The sequence below is a fragment of the Diabrotica virgifera genome, chromosome 8, assembly GCF_917563875.1.
Source record: "Diabrotica virgifera virgifera chromosome 8, PGI_DIABVI_V3a".
Lineage (NCBI taxonomy): Eukaryota > Metazoa > Arthropoda > Insecta > Coleoptera > Chrysomelidae > Diabrotica > Diabrotica virgifera.
Genome location: NC_065450.1, coordinates 107,478,261 through 107,502,368, shown reverse-complemented (window position 1 = coordinate 107,502,368; position 24,108 = coordinate 107,478,261). Strand labels below are relative to the sequence as shown.

General features: G+C 33.8%; 1 protein-coding gene across 2 annotated transcripts in view; it reads left to right on the top strand.

Moving 5' to 3' along the window:
* Window positions 1–24,108, top strand: part of LOC126889626 (5'-3' exoribonuclease 1) — a 699,515-nt gene that overhangs the window by 424,368 nt on the left and 251,039 nt on the right. For both annotated transcript variants that reach the window (XM_050658103.1, XM_050658102.1), the window contains 2 exons: window positions 13,139–13,302; window positions 15,133–15,261. In XM_050658103.1, coding sequence (XP_050514060.1) covers window positions 13,139–13,302; window positions 15,133–15,261 — 293 coding nt within the window. The remainder of the gene's footprint in view (window positions 1–13,138; window positions 13,303–15,132; window positions 15,262–24,108) is intronic.

Sequence of the window (24,108 nt, the reverse complement as noted above, 5' to 3'; positions counted from 1 at the left end):
AAAACCCAGTTTGATTGGTACACCCGGTATACAATGAAAATTTACCTGTCTATCAACAATGTTATCATAGCTATATTGTTAAATAATAAGGCTATAACATATTAAAAACATTACTTAAATCGGACCAAAGGTTTGGGAGATACGAGACATCAAAAATTACCCATTTTTTTAGGGTGCCCGTTTTTCGTGCCGGTGAGTGTAGATTAAATTAGAAGTTCATTGTAAAAAAGGAAGTAAACAAAAACACGAGAAAAATGAATTTATATAAGTAAATAGGTAAGTAAATATTATAGATTGAAATAAGTACAGAAAATATATAATTATAGAGATATATAATCACTTATTGTACCTTCATTTAAGGCTAACTTTAAAAGTAAAGCAGATCTGCTATTATTCATGTTTAAAAACAAAAGGCACACAAAACACTAAGTACGATTAGGACCGCGAATCTACAACAGATAAATGTCTGGAAACCGTTACACAGGGTTGCCAAAAAACGGAAGTCACACCGAGCGGTGTGGTATACGGAAGACGCTACGCGTTGTGTACATAACCTGTATAGTAGCACGGGAGCGACACTAGCGCTGGTGATATACCGTCGAACTAAAATCTGATCTTATGAGTATGTTAGATACGATATGACTTCCAGCGAAATTTTTAATATAAGCCTTCTGATACCATCTAGTAGCCAAATTCGTAAAAATATAGGCAAAACGTTGTGACTTCCGAAATCGGAAGTCATAACGGTATATATGAAGTAACAACGTATTACGAGAATCTACTTTGGAAGTCACATGGATACATGTATCAATATATATATATATATATATATATATATATATATATATATATATATATATATATATATATATATATATATATATATATATATATATATATATATATATATATATATATATATATATATATATATATATATAAATGAGACCAGAAGGGAAGTCTTTGCTGACAATGTTATATAACAAGGTTGTATTCTTGGGGAATTCAGCAAATTTTATGTGAAAGAAAACACTTTTTACTTGATCCAAGCTTTCGTAAACTTTAATGAATCGTTTACATCATCAGGGTAGACTGTAATAAAAAACGATGGTAGTTTTTTGGTATAGGACCTTATAAATTAATATACTCACAGTAAGTTGTGATTGTTCACAAAAAGGTGTTGTAAAAAAGTTAATTAAAATCATTAAATGTCTCTTGAAGTTTAAAAAGTGATGGTTAAAATATTTTTTTTTTTTACATTGATAACTACAATTGTTTTTTAAATTGTAAACAGTTTTTTAAAAAACAAAATATCACAGAATATATATACTATGACAGATCGGATTACACAAGTAAATAACAGGCAGGAAATATTAGAATGATTTATCATAAAAATCGGTTTTTAAGCTATTCAGCCATGGTCTTGTTATTAATAAGTATTGAGCCAACTCCAGTATGATTTGAACAAAAGTTATAATGTTGTAATCAAAGTCATTTGAGATTGATAGTAAGTTATTATTGTTAAGATATAGTTTTTTTTTGTTTTTTTTTATTTTTAAGTATTCTAATATAATATTAAAATATTAGTATTAGGTAGTCAATCTCAATGTAAAGGAGACAAGGATACTACAATTTGTTAATTTCAAGGTGGTTTATCTTTAGATAGTAAATTGGAATAAATGACACTAAGGTGTTGGATATCAGTTCTTTTGTTTATACAAGAAGGAGTTAGGGCAATGTATGTCATTTCTAGAAACTTTCTCTTTGTAGAATTACATTCACTAGACAAAATTTTGGTTGATTCCCAATCCATATTATGTTGTTTGTTTGTGACATGAGTGGCAAGTTCACACCTCTCTGGATGTAACCTACAATCACTCTTGTGCGATGTGATTCGATCTTTTAGTTTTCTACTTGTTTCACCTATGTAGTGTAACTCACAATCTGCACAAGAGATCTTGTAGATCACATTTGATTTTAATAACTGGGGTGTTAAGTCTTTTTGTTTATTATATAAGTTGCCCAAAGTACGTACATTTTTATGTGCGATTTTAATGTTATCATTAATTTTAAGCAACCTTGTTAGACTGGGTGTAATATCTCTTATGTAAGGCAATGAAAAATATCTAGTGTTATTAGATGATTCTTCTTGTGATGTGTTAGAATTTATTTGGTTTGGGATATTTTGTGATATATCTAATGTTTCATTAATAATCTCTAAGGTGTTATTATTAATATGGTTATTATTATTTCTATTTATTGCTGATTCTGTGATAGTATCCATAGTATTAAAAAGAATTTTGGAAATTAACTGTTTTGGGTACCCATTTTGTATGAAAAGTCCCTTAAGAATGTTAAGGTTTTTTTGGTGGAAAATAGGATCTGAGATGTTCAACACTCTCATTTTCATTTGTTTGATTAGGTTTATTTTCATACTAAATTTATGGTACGAGTGGTAATTTATGTATCTACCAGAGGTACATGGTTTTCTGTACCAATCTATCTTTAATATATTATTAATAGGGTCTCTGATGACTTTTGTATCTAGGAAAGGGACTGAGTAAGCTCCGTCCTCTTTTTCGATGGTGAATTGTGTATAGGGGTCATAACTATTAAAATAAAATAAGATATCTAATCTTTCTGATGGAAATGAAATAAATATGTCGTCGACATATTTTTTAAGGAAAAATAAGTTAAAAGGTAGGACTGGGATCACTGTATCAAGGATATTGTCCATCACATACGTTGCAATAATTGGAAATAAACTGTTATTTACTTGTGTAATCCGATCTGTCATAGTATATATATTCTGTGATATTTTGTTTTTTAAAAAACTGTTTACAATTTAAAAAACAATTGTAGTTATCAATGTAAAAAAAAATATTTTAACCATCACTTTTTAAACTTCAAGAGACATTTAATGATTTTAATTAACTTTTTTACAACACCTTTTTGTGAACAACCACAACTTACTGTGAGTATATTAATTTATAAGGTCCTATACCAAAAAACTACCATCGCTTTTTATTACAGTCTACCCTGATGATGTAAACGATTCATTAAAGTTTACGAAAGCTTGGATCAAGTAAAAAGTGTTTTCTTTAACATAAAATTTGCTGAATTCCCCAAGAATACAACCTTGTTATATATATATATATATATATATATATATATATATATATATATATATATATATATATATATATATATATATACCTCAAAATTAACAAGATTTTACATAGTGTCAGTCAATATTACCTAACTGCTTTATATATATATATATATATATATATATATATATATATATATATATATATATATATATATATATATATAAAGTAGTATCTCTTGAGGATGCAGTCAGTCTATTTATTGGCCCACAAGACAAAGAAAACTCTTTGACTTACTGTCAAGCTTTCGAATTGCTTTAATTCTTTTTCAAGACATCTACAAAAATTTTCAAAATATAAAAATGATGTACTTACAATTTATTTTTCTAACTTACTAGTCGTGAGATTAAAAGATAAAGTTGAAACTTTACAAAAAAGGACAATCACACACATATTAAAATATTTAAAGCAATCTAAAACATTATGTTGTTTCCATGGTTCGTTGTTCAACATTATATGAATTGTTTACCATTTCTTTAGGAGGAAAGCAAAACCAGTAACAATAGTTGTTTTTATTATAGTTGTTTATTTGATGAAAATAAATTAGTCCAGTCCAGTCCAGGGTGAAAAATGAGCAGAAGAGATTATTTGTAGAAATGACACACATCCAGAAAAATAAAAAATGCATAAATAGAAAGTCAGATATAGACAAATTGAGTAACATTTATTGCTATATATTAGCATATCAACAAACATTTGGCACAACATCATAATCTGATTTTGTATCGTACATTCCATCATTAAAAATTCATAATAGGCTGAAGACAAATTGACTGGACTAATTTATTTTCATCAAATAAACAACTATAATAAAAACAACTATTGTTACTGGTTTTGCTTTCCTCCTAAAGAAATGGTAAACAATTCATATAATGTTGAACAACGAACCATGGAAACAACATAATGTTTTAGATTGCTTTAAATATTTTAATATGTGTGTGATTGTCCTTTTTTGTAAAGTTTCAACTTTATCTTTTAATCTCACGACTAGTAAGTTAGAAAAATAAATTGTAAGTACATCATTTTTATATTTTGAAAATTTTTGTAGATGTCTTGAAAAAGAATTAAAGCAATTCGAAAGCTTGACAGTAAGTCAAAGAGTTTTCTTTGTCTTGTGGGCCAATAAATAGACTGACTGCATCCTCAAGAGATACTACTTTATATTTATATATACAGTCAAGAATACCACCATCTTATATATATATATATATATATATATATATATATATATATATATATATATATATATATGTAAAATTTATTGGGTGTGTTATATTTTTACAACTGTATAATTTACTTATAAACATATTTATATTTATTTGTATTAGAGGGCAATTTAAAATCATATGTTCAGCATCACCTATTTCTCCACATTGACATATGGATTGTCTCTTAAATGAATTTTATGTAGATATGTTGGAATCAATGCATGGTTAAATCTTAAACGGCATATTTGTCTCACTGCGTATTTTAGAAGAGTTATTGCAAACCATGGTCTTGATGGTATTGTACATTGAATTTCTTTATAGTTCATACCTTTTTTAATTTCCTCAAATTCTTTGCTCCAGATTATTTTATATATATATTAGTGCTAATATTTTTAATTTCTTCAGGTGTACATTTGTAGTCAATATATGTCCCTTCTTTTAGAGCCTGCTTAGCTAAGGAATCCACGAGTTCATTACCCATAATTCCGCTGTGTCCTTTGACCCACAATAACCGTATTTTTTTGAAATCTGTATTTAATTTGTTAATATTTTTGATTATTTCCAAAATAATATAATTTGCTTTGGAAGTTATCTTCAGGTGCTTTATTTTTGACAAAACGCTTTTACTGTCACTTATTATAACAATTTCTGAATTTGTGATAATATGTTGACAATACTTCAAGGCTTCTAGTATACCTATTAACTCCGCCGAATATATGTTTGTGTTTATATTTAATTTTACCATCTTTTTATACTTAACTTGTGGATCATATATTGCACAGGCTGTTCCCTCCTTGTTTTTTGAGACATCGGTGTAAATTTGATATGAATTTGGTACTAATTATTTAAGTTATTTAATTAACTATTTAGATGGGAAATAAGCCACAATTAACTTGAAAAAATAATTTTATTAACGTTTCGAAGCCCAAATCGGGTTTCGTTGTCAAAATACAAAATACTATTAAAATAAACAAAAATGTTGTTGCTAAGTAAAAAAATTCTTCTAATAATTTATTTAATCTCACTCATTTATATTGGCAATTCAGAACGTATATTACACATTTTAAAGTAGAAGACTTTAAAATGATATCGCCAATATTTATGAGTTGCGTTCCTGGGACGACTTTACTAAAAGATAGTTCATTCGATTACATGAAATTAATCCAAAATCAAGAATATGCGTCACAAAAAAATCATAGCATGTGATCTGTCTTTAAAAAGACAATTAAATGCAACGATGACTGTAAAATTCTCGCGTTAGAGATTCCATAGTAAATCACGATGGAAAACCAGGAAAAAACCTCGTGATACTATCCCGACATCGCAAGTATTTGGTCTTACATTTAATTTACTTTCAAAAAACTAATACCAAATTCTGACTTTATTATGTTTAAATTAAAAATAATATTAATAATACATAGATATACAATAAGTAATACTAAAATATAAAATTTGTACTCGATTTGAAATCGATATGTTATTGACTTACTAATCGTGTTATTTTCTTTCTATTGACTTCCTCTTTCAGTATGGGTAACCACATCCTACTGCATACTACCGAGGAATTTGCGACACAGTTGTTTTCATTTAGCTTAATTAGAACCGCTTCTTTGATTTTTCTATTTTTACTATCTGATTCTTTCAGGACTATACTTGAATCTCTCCACTGAACTCTATTCATTATCCCATGCGTGTTGACATATTTGAGATCTATCAAATTTAGTATTTTTAATATAAGAGTGATGTTCACTTATTCTAACGTTTAATGGTCTTGATGTTTCACCTAAATAAAATGGTTCGCATTCACAAGGTATTTTATAAATGCAATTCTTTCTTCTTTCTTGTTCATTGTTAGGTTTAGTTTTAGATAGAATAGATCTCAATGTGTTTGTTGTTTTGAATGTTGTCGAAATGTTGAATTTATTTCCAATTGTTTTAAGTTTCTCGGATAGTCCTTTTATATATGGTATTGATATTTTCCTCGTATTATTTCTTGTGAATGTTGTAGGATCCCATTCTAAGTTGATCTGTAGGGATCCTACAACATTCACAAGAAATAATACGAGGAAAATATCAATACCATAATATATAAAAGGACTATCCGAGAAACTTAAAACAATTGGAAATAAATTCAACATTTCAACAACATTCAAAACAACAGACAGAACATTCAGAACAACAAACACATTGGGATCTATTCTATCTAAAACTAAACCTAACAATGAACAAGAAAGAACAAAGAATTGCATTTATAAAATACCTTGTGAATGCGAACAATTTTATTTATGTGAAACATCAAGACCATTAAACGTTAGAATAAGTGAACATCAGTCTTATATTAAAAATAGAGAATTTGATAGATCTCAAATATGTCAACACGCATGGGATAATGAACATAGAGTTCAGTGGAGAGATTCAAGAATAGTATATAATATCTATGTATTATTAATATTATTTATAATTTAAACATATTAAAGTCAGAATTTAGTATTAGTTTTTTGAAAGTAAATTAAATGTAAGACCAAATACTTACGATGTCGGGATAGTATCACGAGGTTTTTTCCTAGTTTTCCCTCGTGATTTACTATGGAATCTCGTCATCGTTGCATTTGATTGTCTTTTTAAAGACAGATCACATGCTATAATTTTTTTGTGACGGATAATCTTGATTTTTAATTGACTTCATGTAATCGAATGAACTTTCTTTTAGTAAAGTCGTCCCAGGAACGCAACTCATAAATATTGGCGATATCATTTTAAAGTCTTCTACTTTAAAATGTATAATATACGTCTGAATTGCCAATATAAATGAGTCAGATTAAATAAATTATTAGAAGAATTTTTTTACTTAGCAACAACATTTTGGTTTATTTTAATAGTGTTTTGTATTTTGACAACGAAACCCGATTTGGGCTTCGAAACGTTAATAAAATTATTTTTTCAATTTAATTGTGGCTTATTTCCCATCTAAATAGTTAATCATAAAAATGCCACAAGGAAATAGCTTCAGAACAACATTAAGTTATTTAAGTTTTAAAGTACTTTTATAGTCTTTTGACTACCGCAGTTTGTAATTTGTTAAAGAGATTTTTACTTTTTGAATTCGAAAAAAGTAAGCCTTACACCTAAAGGTAGAAAGGCTTAGGACTAAGTAAAAAGTAAGTAATGGAGTTACTGTCCCAAACTCCTAGAATTCAATTTTTTTCATTTTTTTATGTTCTATTTGATTACATAATAAGACTAAGCGCAATTTAAATCCAGCAACCCCTCCACCCCCACCAACAACCAACAAAAACATCATTTTTCGTTTTGGTTTATTTTTTTTTTAAGTGAGATGCAATCAATTTTAATATTCCAAAAAATTTACAAGCATAGTTGAAGCTTTTAGAAAACACGTCTATTTTTTATAGACCCATTAGTTGAAACCTGCTTTACCTTTCGGAAAAATCTGAAAAAGTTAAAAATACAGTGTTTGATAAAATACGCAAAATAAAAAAATAGATTTGCAGCCATCTCCAAATAAAGTTCTATGCTTTTTTCAAAAAAAAGTATTTTTTGAGGTTATGTTCACTCAACCTACGGGTTTATAAAAATAGACGTGTTTTGTAAAAGCATCACTATGCGTGTAAATTGTTTGAAATTTTAAAATTGATTGCATCCCACCTAAAAATAATAATAAAAACGAAAAAACAATATTTTTGATGGTGGGTGAATGGGTTTTTTTTTAATTGTTCTTTTGCCAGATTTCAGTAAGAGCCTAAGAAGGTATCCATAGAAATCTGGCAGGCAGCGGTGGAAAAAAAAAATTTTTTTGACATCAATGTCACGGAGCAAGACACCCTGGCGTCCTCTGGCCAAGTATGACACTAGGCCAGAAGACACCAGGGTAGTGCCGGATTAACCGTATTCCGGCTAAAACCTTAACCACCGCTCCAAAGTACTGGTAAAAGAAACCAAAATCCATACACCGTCCTTGGTTTAATTTCCTCTTCTGTCTTCCTGTTCCTTCTTCTTCATCACCCCCGAGATCAGACAGTGCACCTCTCTCCATTCTCTCTCTCCTCTTAACATCACATTTACTATATTTCTTTCATCCAGCCTGAAACCCATCCGCCTCTCGAAGTCTCCTCTCTCATTTGCCCACCTCTGACAGTTAAAGAGGTGGGCGGGAGCGTCCGGCACCCCACAAACAGCACAGTTCGCCGAAGCTGATTTACCTATCCTATTTGTGTAGGTGCCAAAGCTACCATGCCCGGTCAGAAACTGCGTCAGGAAGAAGTCCAGTTTCCTGAACTTACATTCCTACCACGGCCTCAGATCGGGAATAAGCTCCTTCGTCCACCTTGCCTTTCCGCTATCACTCGCCCATTCTCTCTGCCACTCCTCTATCGTTCTCTCTCGATCTTCATCATCTATATTTCCATCCATCCTCCTCGCATACACTCTCGCTCGCTCTTTACACAATAAGACGATCGGTATCACCGCTCCAATAACATAAAGAGCCTCGTTTGAGACCGTCCTATAGGCACTAGATACCCTGAGGAGCATTCGCCTTTGCGAAGTCTCCAACAGCTTGGCGTACCTCGCTGTATTCAGCACGCTGCACCACACGGGAGCAGCGTATGTCACAACCGACTGGGAAACTCCATTTAAAACCCTCCTTTTGGTACTACCTGGGCCTCCAATGTTCGGCATTAGCCGTACCAATACCTCCAGACTTCGGTTCGCCTTCTCCACCGTCTTTTGGACATGTACTCCAAATCTCAGTCCTTCCGACAGCCAGACTCCGAGGTACTTAACCGATTTAACTGGTACAACCTCTACCCCTTCCACTAAAAATCGAAGAGATGATTTGTCTCGGCTCTCTTGAGAACTACCACCTCAGTTTTCTGAGGTGCTAGTTGTAGATCGTTCGCTCTGATCCACCTACTAATACGACGTAAGGCTGTGTTAGCCGCATTAACCATCTCCGTTTTCTGGCTCGCCTTCGCAACCAGTGCGAGATCATCTGCATAAGCTACAAGAGTGCAACCCCTCGGCATCTGTAACCTCAGCACCCCATCGTACAGGACATTCCAGAGGGTGGGACCCAGTACCGAACCCTGCGGAACACCCTGCGACAACTTGATGCTGGTATCCTTTTCCGTTATGAACCTGTCAGTAAAGTATCTGTCAACCACGTTGACCAGGTACTCACTGACACCCAAATCTCTCAGCCTGGACAGGTCACTTCTGATACCGCATCTATGGTGGACCTTTTGGTCCTAAAACCATACTGACGATCGCTTAATGCATGCTTTTCTTCCAGCTCTCGCTCAAGGCGACCTTTTACAAGCTGTTCGTATAATTTAGCTACCGAGCTAAGAAGGCAAATTGGCCGAAAACGCACCTCTTCCTCATCCCCTCTACCTTTCGGGATAAGGACAACCTTAGCCTCTTTCAACCGAGTTGGGAACTGCTGATGTTCGAGCAGTTCGTTTAGCATCCTCAGAAAAACCTGCGGGTATCTTTGTGCGGCGAGCCTTACCGTTTCCGGCATGACTCCGTCTATGCCAGGTGTCTTTCGGATCTTTATCCGTTCAGCGGCCTCACGGAGTTCCAACTCAGTAAAGGATTCCGCATCTACGAAATCGGTAACCCTTTCACGTCTATCCTCCACCTGAGGAAAGAGCTCCCGTATTAAACGGAGTTTCTCTTCCTCAGGCAGGGGGTAGGGTGTCTTTTTCCCCTTTAGTTCGTTACAAACAATCTTGGAACCCTGGCCCCAAATATCTCTTTCGAGGTCCTGAAGCAGGTTACTCCACCTTTCTCTTTTCGATCGTCTAATCTCATTTCTGTACTCATTCTGCATTCGCTTCAATTCATTTATTCTCTCTTCCAAATCTGCTGCTTGCACTCTTCTTAACCTCTTGCACTCCCTTCTTACTCTCATACAATTTGTCCTCAGATATTCAAGCCGGTCATTCCACCAGTATGGTTGTTTCCTTTCATACCTCCCATTTGACCTCACACATGCCAACTCTTGTGCCGCACTCAGCCCCTCGATCAATTCACTCACATCCTCACATCCCGGATAAATCAAGCCAAAAGCATCCACAAAAACCTCCTCATTTAAACATCTTTTTAGATCGATATCTCCATCTTTTCGTTTTTTCCGTTTGCTCGATAGTTCGAAACTTACATACTTATGTAAGCTGAGCGATTCTTCTTCCAGAACAGTCCAGCCTACGACCCTGTTAAGAAGTGGTGTTGAAACCAGCGAGATATCTAGAAAAGATTCACTGTTACCTCTCACGAACGTGGGTGCCTTACCGTCATTTAGCACGGTAAGTCCCATGGCGTGAATCCATTCTGTTAGGTATTTCCCTCTCCGATCTTGCACTCGTGGATCCCATGGACGATCCTTTGCATTCAGGTCACCGGCTATGACGACCGGTACGCTCTCCGCCCTAGCCTCTTGCATAATCGAGTCAATGTACTGTTCATATACTCCAAACGGGACGTTAGGTGAAACATAGCAGTTGTATACCACCAGGTCTCCAACGTATACCTTAACATAGCCAATCTTAACAGAGTGTTTGATGATGCCCACTCCTCGGTTCACCACGTATACGGCCACGTCAGATCTCCTATCTTTTTGTACACTGGGCACTGTAAGCTGTCGGCTCTATGACCGGATTCTTTACAGGTGAGGCAAAAAATTTCCTTACTGAAAGAGAATCATGTCATAACCTTCCCTTCGTGCGAGTGCTTCTGCAACGTCGTGAGCGACCCTCGCCCTTCCCACATTTATTTGAAGAAACTTCGTATTAGATGGTTCTTATCTCTCTAACTTCTTTACCAGTACGCTGTCTGATTCCTGCTCCTAGGTGCTTTCACCCACTCTTTCCTCATCCCTTCTGGCAAGGTCTTTCTTGAGGCCCCGCTTTTCTATGATCAGTTTTTTGTACACTGGGCACTGTAAGCTGTCGGCTCTATGACCGGATTCTTTACAGGTGAGGCAAAAAATTTCCTTACTACTACAATCTCGTGCCTGGTGCCCCCCCTTCCCACATCTGTAGCATGAGTCCGCTTTGTTTTCCCCCTTGCAGTCGGATTTATTGTGCCCGAACTGCAAGCATCTGAAGCACCGCTGTACATGCAGTCTCTCTCGTATCTTGCACGAGTTCCAGCCAATGGGTATATGTTCCCTTTCCAGTGCCTTCTTGGCTGCGATGCGCGTCAGTCCGATTGTGACGTTTGTGTTCCCGTCTCTATTTTCCCTTATAGAGACGAGTTTGACGTCGTTGGGCCCCCTACTGCCGGTATACCTCCGGACTTGCCTCAGGATTTCGTCCTTTGTGACATCTCCGTCTATATCAAATATGTCCACCTGGACCTGATAGCCTCGGACGTATTCTACTGTGTTTCCCTCCGTACGGGCCGCAATGGTCTTCTTCAGGCGCTCAGCCTGTTCTTTCTCTGCTACTTCGAGTATGAGGTCCCCGCTCCTGGTCTTCTTAGCGCTTTTGACGATAATCCCCTCCTTCCTCGTGTCTACGCTACCCTTGATTTCCTTGAGCAACTCGGCATAGGATTTTCCACCTCCCTTCACGATCACCTTCTGCGTCCCCGCCCTCATTTGTGTTCCCGTCTATTATATATAACACCACTCAGGCACGGATCGCCTAACACCGTGTGGTTGCGAATTTTTTATCGAGGTTTACTCCTCTAGGCTTTTTCACGGTTGCCTCCGGATGCAGTAGCAGTCTGTGTTCACAGGCTGCTTGGAGTTTCCGCGTAACTGCTGCCTCCCCTGTTATGCGGGATTTGGAATGGATGTGTGATGGGAAAGGTACTTTGGTGGGGTAAGACATGGCGGCTACTCGCAGTGGGTATGTCGAGAAAATCTTCGAATAAAGATTTGCGATCGAAGTCCGACGGCGAAGCCCCCCGCCCGGTGCGTGGGGCTCCCCCGTCGACCCCCCGGTCACAATGCTGGGGTGGATGAGATTCACTTGAGGGATTAGAGTAGCCGTAAGGAAGTTGGAGGGTGTAATACAATTGCTGAAGGCGAAGGCGTCGCAACTGCTCGCCTCAGTTGCGACGCCTTTTAGCGTCCAGCGGCGGTGTCCGGCGCTCACCCGGTGCACAGTCGCTGGCCGCTGGGACTGTTCTTGGTTTCACCGGTCGTGCTCCCCTTACAGTTTTAGGGACCACGACCGGTTACTCGGCCCTTCCACCGTCGTCGAGGTAGAAATACAGTCCCAGGGAGAGGGGTGAATGGGTTGGTGGGTTAAAATTGCGCTGAGTGTTATTTTTTAATCACATAAAACTTAAAAAAAAAGTAATTTTGGGAGTTGGAAGAGATTTATTTATCCCGTTCATAAGTGGAAAGTTTGATGCGCCGCTTTCGACGCATGTGCCACTAAAAGGTGACGGCATAGTGCTTTTCTTTTAGGTTCTACTATTTAAGTGATAGACTTTTACTGTGCTTGAAATGCTTAGCAAATTTCGCCTATTCCGGCTCTGAGTGTAACAGCGAGACATTAAAAGAGTACAGAAAAAAAACTTTGACCGACCATTTACAGCTTTTACTGGACAGTGAGGGCATCCAATATACACCAGGAATCGCTGATTAGAGGAAAAAAATATGACCATTTTATTCGATAAAATTACAGTAAACATACTTTAAACGCGTTTTTCTCAAAATCTACTACTTACTACACAAATCCCAGTAAACCTAATTTTTTTTTATTAAAATTGAAATTATCGTTTTAGGGAGAAGTTCAAAAAGCCCATGTTAAGGTATTTGAACAGCCAAGTAGAAATGAGAGTATGATTATTCATATCATACCAAATTCTAAATTCGTCGGTGACATGATTCCAGTTGATCTTTTGGGTACATCTGTATTCATTTCTTGGCCACATCTAATTGAAGCGAAGTAAGTTTTAGATAATGTATAATTTCAAATTTTTTCAAAATAATATTTTCCCATATATAGGGTGTCGCAAAAGTAGCCGGACGGTCGAATATTTCGCGAAATGGACATCGTATCGAAAAACTGAAAATACGTGTTCAATATTTTTCAAAATTCTGTCGAATGACACTAAACACCACCCTACTCTACCCCCTGGAGGTGAGGTGGGGGGTAACTTTAAAATCTTTAATGGAAACCCCTTATTTTTATTACAGATTTGGATTTCTTACGTAAAAATATAGACAAGGCGAAATCGGCGGGTTCGAAGGGAAAAATATTCCCATGAGATTTTTTTGCATAATCACATTCGTGAGATATCCCAGAATAAGGTTCAAGAAGTCGCCCACGTGAAAAGTGGGCCAATTTTTTTTAACAATTTTTTTTTTAATCAAATTGCAAGAATCCATCGAACAATTTTTTCCATTTGATATAATAAAATATCTCAGGGGAATATTTTTCCCAACGAGCCCGCCGCTTCCGGCTTGTCTAATAAGCAACTTTTATTAAAGACATTTTTTCGAAATATTGTGGATAGATGGCGCTATAATCGGTAAAAACGATTTATCGTCGTACCATAGGTAAATTATAGAAACGGTCTAATATCCCGTGAAATACACTTCCAAATGAAAAACATCATAAAAAAATTGTTCCTCATGAAAATTTGGATTCCTCATGAAAAAATAAGTAACATTTATTCGAAACATTTTTTAGAATTGTTAATAGATGACACTATAATCGGAAAAATGCGATTTATTAAACACTCTGTATATCGAAATATAAGCATTTGCGGACATACGTTTATATAACAAACTCATTTTTCATGCATTATACCTCCTGAAGTTTGTCTAACACCTTGTATGTATGTATATGGTCGTAGATAGAAAATTCATGTATGTGCAATAATTTTTTTTATTTCTTAACCCATTAAGGAGGGGGTATGGTTTGAAATCAACATATCAAGCACATTTTTGTGAATTTTTTTCGACGCTATGATAGAATTATTTTATTTTTAAATTAAATAAACATATTAAGTACAACTCAAAGAATATTTAAGAAAAAATTTAATCCAAAATATTGAAAAATAAGCCATTGGCGACAAATTTTGGCAGGCAGCTCAAAAAAAAATTGATTTTGCGGTGGACATCAGAACTCATCACTGGATCATACGAAACAAAAAATTCAAAAAGATTTAATTAGCTTATGAGTTTCACGAGGTAACAACGTCGAGTTTTTTTATTTTTACTGATTTTTGAATTTTTGGTATCACTCAGAAGTCAAAAATACGTAATTTTTGATAAAAATTTTGTGAAAACCTACATATTTAATATTTCTGAACAAAAACTAAGCACAAAACGAAAAATATCTCGACGTTGTTACCTCACCAAATGTCTAAAGAAAATCTATGCAAAATTTCAGGTAGATCGGTCAAGTAGTTTTTCAGTTACAATGTTTTGACAACTGCATCTTCATCTTCTTATTTGTCTGCCAAATCGTAAAGTGATGAACATTGGAATATGTTTTTTGAATTTCGGAGTAATCTACAAAAGAGAAGGCGAACAGTTGTTAAACGTTTCTCACTACGCTCAAGCGTGCTGGCGCGAAGCCGCGGCAAAGCGAGTCGAAGGTAGGGATATTCAACACCCTGTATCTCTGGTAATTTTACTCCGATTATTTTGAAATTTTCAGAGAGTATTCTTGAAAGTATGCACTTTTATTTGAAATAATAAAAAAATTAAATATTTCAAACCATACCCCCCCCCCTTTAAATATTATCTAATAATAGATTTGTTTCAGGGTAGTGGCTATTTCAAACCTTAACAAGAAATTTATCAGTATGGGTGGACCAAATCAGTATAACACAATTAATCTTAAGGAATCAGACAAAAGAGAATTTATCCTAAGTTTAAGTGGAATTACTGAATTGTAAGAAATTATTTTAAACCATTTATATAACACAATATATATGTACATAATATGTTAATGTATTAATACTATTAGATACAATATCAATACGGAATGGATAAAACATATCGCTGGCTCAATATTACAAGGTTGTATGTAACATTTTTTCACTTTCAGGCCTTTCAATGTAACAAGGTTGTATGTACAAAGACGATAGTTTTTGAATTTGTTAGTAGATACCAGCACATATAGTAATGTCACAAAAGTCAATTAAACATAATTGTATGCCAACAAAAGTTCATAATTCAGTATCATAGGTGCATGTATTCACATACAACCTTCTTTGAAAGTAATATAAAATGTACACTGTAGCAAAGTTTAAAACATAGAACTTTGTTGCTCTTTCCTTGTGGTCAGAAAGGTAGTAAACAGAATCATAACCTAGCGATTAGTGAATAAGTTTATGTTATGTTATAACTTTCACTGCTAACTTAAAAAATAATAAAACCACAAGATCTAAGGAGACCGAAAATAAGTTAGCACATCCCACATCTCCAAAAATAAAAACCAGTTACAAAAAAAAACAAGATAGAAGCGATTCATTCTATGTATCGATGGGTGCCCGAGGTAGACCAAAACTACTATATGACAATTTTGTAGATCTCTTTTCGATTATGTTAAAATATCTTGTGGCCATACTAGTAATAAGAGAATTTTTTTTTGTTTCAAGCCATTAAGAGGAAACAGTAGCGATCAACAGGTAGCGAAAACGCATTCCAAGATTGCGACTGTAATTTTGAATATTTTTTCGAGATATTTGGCACACGTATTCGTAATATAATAAAGAATGGCGGTACAGAGCCCAATTTGAAAAATATATTAATATGTGGAAATTACTCTGTAATTAAATACAATATTTAAAAAAACGAGCCTGTACCGCCATTAAGAAGAACAAAAAAATACACTTTCTTCAAATAAACTTTTTTATCCGATACCTAGATTTTGTGTCATTTTGGAACTACTAAATTTTTTTATTTCATTAGTAGTTCCAAAATGACACAAAATCTAGGCATCGGATAAAAAAGTTTATTTGAAGAAAATGTATTTTTTTGTTCTTCTTAATGGCGGTACAGGCTCGTTTTTTTAATATTGTATTTAATTACAGAGTAATTTCCACATATGAATATATTTTTCAAATTGGGCTCTGTACCGCCATTCTTTATTATATTACGAATACGTGTGCCAAATATCTCGAAAAAATATTCAAAATTACAGCCGCAATCTTGGAACGCGTTTTGGCTACCTGTTGATCACTACCTACTGTATCACCTTACGAAATTTATATTTCAAATATAAATTCTATAAATAAGTTCATTTTATTTATATGTATCCAAGTTATCAATAAAAGGTGATAATGGTCTGTTTTTTTGTATTACTTGGACTACCTTTCTTGCAGTGACGCAAAAAATATATAAATGCATATGTGCACGGGACATTTGAAAAAATCAATAACGCATCTTTGATGTATCAAAGTTGTATGTTATTTTTGTATCCCTATTTTTATACCAAAAACTAGAAGCTTTAATCATTTTTAAATTTTTTAGATATTAATGTGTACTGAACCATTTGGTTTTAAAAAAAAGTTATATTGAGTATCCGAATACCAGAAAAATTATCAAATATTTTAGAGTTAATTTTCTCCGTATATACAAAATGTAACATAGAACCTTGCAATAATGAGCCATCGATATGTGTTATCGATTTCGAAAAGACCTTTGACCGAGTGACCTATGAAAAACTGATAGGTGTCTTACAACAGGTGGGAACTGATGACCCAGACCTCCGTATTATCAAAAATGTGTATAGATCGTCACAAATCTTTTTTTCATGCGTCACAGATTATCGAATTCCCTCTAACGCATTACAGTTGGAAGTGACAGAAAAAAACGTACTTCTTTGATTATTATACATTGAACTTAAAAAATTATGTATTCCTTGACGAGTATTTGCATATTAAAACGACTTATACTTGTCTTAAAGATGTTTAATTGGTTGGCGATTACAATATTCTAAATCAAGCAATCAACGATGCGAATAAAAATAATTTGGCACAAAAGTATCATTGTGACAGTATTTTTACAAGATCATATGGTAAAATGACAATTGTAATTTCTAGCTTATTATTTTTCAGCGACGTAACTATAAATATTTTATATCATTGGTATATTCGGGCATTGTATAGTGAAATTTGTTATTATATTTATTTAATTTTACATTAAACTATTTTAAATACAGTAAAACCTGCCATATCCGGATCAATGTAGCGACAGACCGATCCGGATATGAAAAAATCCGGATATCAAGACCACTTCTTGATAGTCTTCTAGTCTCTGAAACGTTTTCTCCTTCATACATTCCAGAGTAATTAACGCCGTCAATAACTTTCGTCGATAGACCCGTTTTATAGATTATATAATACCTTGATCCATAGGCTGACAGAGGGCTGTCACATTTGGGGCCAAAAAAGCTTTATTTCGCCATCTTTTAGTTATTTTGGGTCGGGATGAGAGGGTGCGTTGTCCAACAGCAGGACTGCCTTTCTCGGTAGATGCAGACGGCAGAACCGTCCGGATATGGGGAGGTCCGGATATTACACGTCCGGATGTGGCAGGTTGTACAATTTGATATTTGTATAGTGAAAGTTATCCTCCAACACCAAATTGTTCTATATGGTCCACATAATGTTCAGAAAAAAGTCACACCATTTTGAGCATCGGGTTTGGAAGGAGGGGAGAGGGGGGAGAAATCGGTAAATTCGTAGTCTTTTACGTTTTTTGTCAATATTTCTAAAAATATGCAGTTTATCATGAACAACTTTCTATACAAAAATGTTATACATTAAATTTGAAATAAAAAAGGCCCCATGCATAATCCTTCTAAAATGAACGGTTCCAAAGTTACGGAGGTAGTATAGTATAATTGGTCCAAAAAAGGCCTAACCCAGATATCCAAAGTAAAAGTTTTCCTCCAACACCAAATTGTTCTATATGGTCCACATATTTGTTCAGTAAAAAGTTACAGTATTTTGAGAATCCGGTTTGGGGGGGGGGGGTTTGGGGGAAAAGTCGGTAAATTTGTAGTTTTTTTACGTTTTTCGTCAATATTTCTAAAACTGTGTTTTAGCGTAAACAATGTTCTATACAAAAATGTTCTACATAAAATTTAAAACAAAAAAGGTCCAATACATAATTGTTATAAAATCAACGGTTCCAGAGTTACGGTGGGTGAAAAGTGGAGGTTTTCGATACTTTTTATATTTTTCCGGGAAATTTAGAATATTATTACTGATGAAAGAAATTTTCTTTAACAGTAAATAAATGTTTTGTAAATAAAATTTGCTATTTCAGTGGTCGATGGTATATTAGTGATAAGCCCTTGAAGAAACGTCAACCTCACCACCCAAAATCATCATAATAAGCCCAAATAATATAAAAATTATCAAAAATCTCCACTTTTCACCCTCTGTAACTCTGGAACCATTGATTTTATAACAGTTATGTATATGACCTTTTTTATTTTAAATTTTATGTAGAACTTTTTTTGCATAGAACATTGTTTACGCTAAAGTATAGTTTTAGAAATATTGACGAAAAACGTAAAAAAAACTACTAATTTACCGACTTCTCCCCCATCTCCCCCCCAAACCGGACGCTCAAAATGGTGTAACTTACTGAACAATATGTGGATCATATAGAACAATTTGTTGTTGAAGGAAAACTTTTACTTTGGATGTCTGAGTTAGGCCTTTTTTTAAACCAATTATACTATACTACCTCCGTAACTTTGAAACCGTTCATTTTAGAAGGATTGTCCATAGGGCCATTGTTATTTCAAATTTAATGTAAAACATTTTTGTATAGAAGGTTGTTTATGCTAAACCGCATAATTTTAGAAATATTGACGAAAAACGTAAAAAACTACTAATTTACCAATTTCTTCCCCCTCTCCCCTCCAAACCCGACGCTCAAAATGGTGTGACTTTTTTCTGAACATTATGTGGACCATATAGAACAATTTGGTGTTGGAGAATAACTTTCACTTTAGATGTCTGGGTTATGCCATTATTTGGATCAATTGTATCATACTAAAATATTGATGTTTATATAAATATAAATATGCTGGCAACTGTCAGATTTAACTAAAATGTCATGTAATGATTTGCGGCATTCTTAAAATTTTATATGACGTCAAAATTAATGACGAACGATAAAAGGGTTTGAGATTGGTCAGAGCACGACGAAAGCAGTGGAAATACGACGCGAAGTGAGGTAAGGTTGTATTTCATCGGCTCTGCTTTTTAATATCTACTCCGAATTTATTTTCGACGAGGCCTTGTATAAAGATATAGGCATTTAAATCAACGGAATTAATGTCAACAATCTCAGACACGCAGATGACACGGTACTGATTTCCTCCAATGAAGAAGACTTACAACGACTAATAAACAGGGTGAGCGAAGCATGTGATCAATATGGGCTAAAATTTAATACTTCTAAGACAAAACTTATGGTTGTCAGCAAAACGGAGTTACAACCAATGAACACCAGAGCGTATGGAATAACGTTAGAAAGAGCGCCAATATTACCTATTTGGGCGCCAACGTTAACGATAACTGGGATATAAATAGAGAAATAAGAATACGCGTTGAAAAAGCCAGAGCTGCCTTTTATAAACTAAAGAAAATTCTTATTAATTAATAGAGATATCATGTTAAACCTTAAAATCTGATTAATACGCTGCTATATATTCTCCACATTTCTGTATGGCATGGAGAGCTGGACCCTTACAGAGACACTAATGAAAAAATTGGAGACCTTTAAGATCTGGATCTATCGACAAATATTACGTATCAGTTGGGTTGATCGGATAAGAAATGGAATGGTTTTACATCGAATGAATAAGAGCACATAAATAACAAATACAATAAAAATTCGAAGGTTACAATATTTAGGCCGTGTAATGAGACGTTCGTAGAGACATAACGTTCTACAACTCATAATACAGGGCAAGATCGCCGGAAGAAGAGGTCCAGGCCGAAGAAGAACATCCTGGCTCCGAAATCTCCGGGAGTGGTATCAAGAGACCACCGCTAATCTGTTTAGAGCTGTCATAAACAAAGTTATTATTGCCAATATGATCGCCAACGTTCGATAATCGGACAGGGTACTGAAAGAAGAGAATTTTATTTTTATTTATTTATTAATCATACGGGAAAACCCCATTAAAAGTTTATTATAAAGTAATTATAATAATAACTAGCATCAACACAAAAAAGTAGTACACATAATAGGTATTGGGCCCACATATAAAATTATTATTTATAACCACACCGTTGAAACTTTTTGTACTTGTTATTTGGGTGGAGTCGGACAAATTTGGAGCTTGGCGCATTATGGTAGTGGGGCGTTTGTCTGTCACGCAGTGACGAAGTTATCAATTTTATGCAAGAAAAAAATTTATAACCACATTGGTCATTTTATTTTAATCAATGGTTTTTATCATATAAACAGCGAAAACAATTTTGTCGGACAAAAATATTGGGCCATATGACGCGTCGGACACGCTAAATATGTCAAATTTATGAAAAAAATAAATTTATTACCACATGGATAATTTTAACTGAATCTACCATAAAACCTTTTTACAATAATGTGGTAACCTTGTCGGACAATTTTCACGGGGCATATGCGCAGTCGGATGCGCCGAAGATGTCAATTTCCTGAATTTTTTTTATTTACAACCATTTTTCTGACAAAAATAGGAGGTTATAAGTAATAATTATATTCTAAATCAAAAAATCTAAGTGTCGGACAAAAATATTGGGACAAATCGACAGTCGGACAAAAAATTGAATTTTTATTAGTAAACTATACTTTTAAACTATGCTGGGTTCGTGCATCCCCTATCTTCACAACCATTTTTCCGACAAAAGTAGTAGGTTACAAGTAATTATATTCTTAAACAAAAGATTTAATTGTCTGACAAAAATGTTAGTGAAAACGAACAGAAAACTTAATCCTTTTAGGCTATCGACGAGGAGGTATTGTCAAAAAAAATTTTAAAACAGATTTTCTCGGTTATTTTTGAATCGATTTAGCTGAAAATTGGTACACACTAAGTACAACATTTAAAAGGGCATGACGTAGAGCTGTACCCACAATTTTCCAAAAAAAAAATTCCTACAAGAGGGAAAATTTTGGAAAAATTGTGGTCTGATAATTTGTGTACATACTCTTTGAACAATGACAAACATCGTTCTGTAGTTTTTTTTCGAATTTAAAAAAATCCGACACAAGTAGGAGGTTATAAGTACATAGTTATATTCTAAATCAAAAAATCTAAGTGTCCGACAAAAATATTGGGGCAAATCGACAGTCGGACAAAAAATTTAATTTTTATTAGTAAACTATACTTTTAAACTATGCAGGGTTCGTGAATTCCTTATCTTCACAACAATTTTTCCGACAAAAGTAGTAGGTTACAAGTAATTATATTCTTAACCCGCCATTACACGCGCTATGAGGGAATCCCTCACCATATTTGTTTATAACCAATGAAATTGTGTAAACTAATACGATAACCTTAAGCACCCAGGAATGCCTTTAGCATGGTTCATGAGAGGGTATGAAAAAGTTATAGAATATTTCAGGCGGTCAGTGTGCTGTGTGATAGTTGAAAGAAGAGACATCCCTCTTCAAGTGAGGGAATTCCTCACTGCGCGTGCAATCACGGTGAAATCACGTTTCTGTTATCTCAAAGAAACTTTTAGGTTTTTATTTAATGTTTAGGTAGGTTTAATTAAAATATTGTTTTGATTAGGTTAGGAACAGTGGCACACCGAGGGGGGGTTTGAGGGGTTAAAATCCCACCCAGATCATATAGAAATATATATAAAAGAAAGTAGGAAAATGTAACTTCTCTTTCACAAATAATACAAAAAACTTTCGGTGCCCAAGCAAACGCCCCTCCCCCCAGAGAAAAATTATAGGTGCGCCACTGGTTAAGAACCCATTTTTAAATTTACCTATTCTAATTTGGAAATAAGCCACAATTTAACTTGAAACATTGATTTTATTGACGTTTCGAATTCCACCTCGGACGTCGTTATCAAAATACAAAATATTAATAGTTAATTACATAAATGCCACAAGAAAATAGCTTCAGAACAGTTGTTAATTTTAATTTTAATTTTTAGTAAAATGAATTCGCGTAAAGAACGTTAATTTCTTCAATGGCTTGCTGAAATTGAAAATTAAGAAAACTTGCTTTTGATCTATAATATTTTTACTTTTGTTTTGTTAAATTAATAAAAAAAATGGTTTACGAGACTTTCTATAATATGTGAGTACAACCCATTTTATATTTATAGATGTTGACATTCATTCTTCCTCGAAATAAGTCGAATTTATGTAGGTGAGGGCGACGCTCATACGCGTGCAACCACGTCACAATAGAAGACGCGTGTAACGGCGGGTTAAACAAAAAATGTAATTGTCTGACAAAAATGTTGAGGTAAACGAACAGAAAACTTAATTCTTTTAGGCTATCGACGAAGAGGTACGGTAAAAAAAATTAAAACAGTTTTTCTCGGTTATTTTTGAATCGATTTAGCTGAAAATTGGTACACACTAAGTACAACATTTAAAAGGTCATGACGTAGAGCTGTACCACACAATTTTTCAAAAAAAAAAATTCCTACAAGAGGGAAAATTTTGGAAAAATTGTGATCTGATCGTTCTGTAGTTTTTTTTCTCGAATTTAAAAAAAAATCCAACACAAGTAGGAGGTTATAAGTACATAGTTATATTCCAAATCAAAAAATCTAATTTTCCGACAAAAATATTGGGGCAAATCGACAGTCGGACAAAAAAATTTAATTTTTATTAGTAAACTATACTTTTAAACTATGATGGGTTCGTGCATCCCTTATCTTCACAACCATTTTTCTGACAAAAGTAGAAGGTTACAAGTAATTATATTGTTAAACAAAAAATGAAATTGTCTGACAAAAATGTTGGCGCAAACGAACAGAAAACTTAATTCTTTTAGGCTATCGGCGAAGAGGTATGGTAAAAAAAATTAACAGTTTTTCTCGGTTATTTTTGAATCGATTTAGCTGAAAATTGGTACACACTAAGTACAACATTTAAAAGGTCATGACGTAGAGCTGTACCCACAATTTTCCAAAAAAAAATTCCTACAAGAAGGAAAATTTTGGAAAAATTGTGATCTGATAATTTGTGTACATACTCCTTGAACAATGACAAACATCGTTCTGTAGTTTTTTTCTCGAATTTAAAAAAATCCAACACAAGTAGGAGGTTATAAGTACATAGTTATATTCTAAATCAAAAAATCTAATTGTCCGACAACAATATTGGGGCAAATTGACAGTCGGACAAAAAAAGAATGTGTGTGTACTTTGTACGCACGTAAGAAGTTATACTTCTATTATATGATTATATGATTATATGATTATAAACGAAATTAATATACTTTTTATTTATATTTTATTTAAATATTAAATTAATTTATACTTAATACTTCTCAAACATTTTTATTAAAACAGTGCCAAAAATTAAAATAATAAAAAAATAAAACACACACAAACACATTAAAAATGCCACAAATGATTTCTGAACATTAATTGTCGGAAAAATTTTTAACTAAATACGTATTTTCTGAAAATAAAATTATATAATAAATATACTTAAATCATAAAATGTATAAAAAAAAATAAAAAAATAAAAGTTTCTATTGGGATTCGAACCAACTTACCACGCGGCTGGTATTTGCGTTGTATTGGGA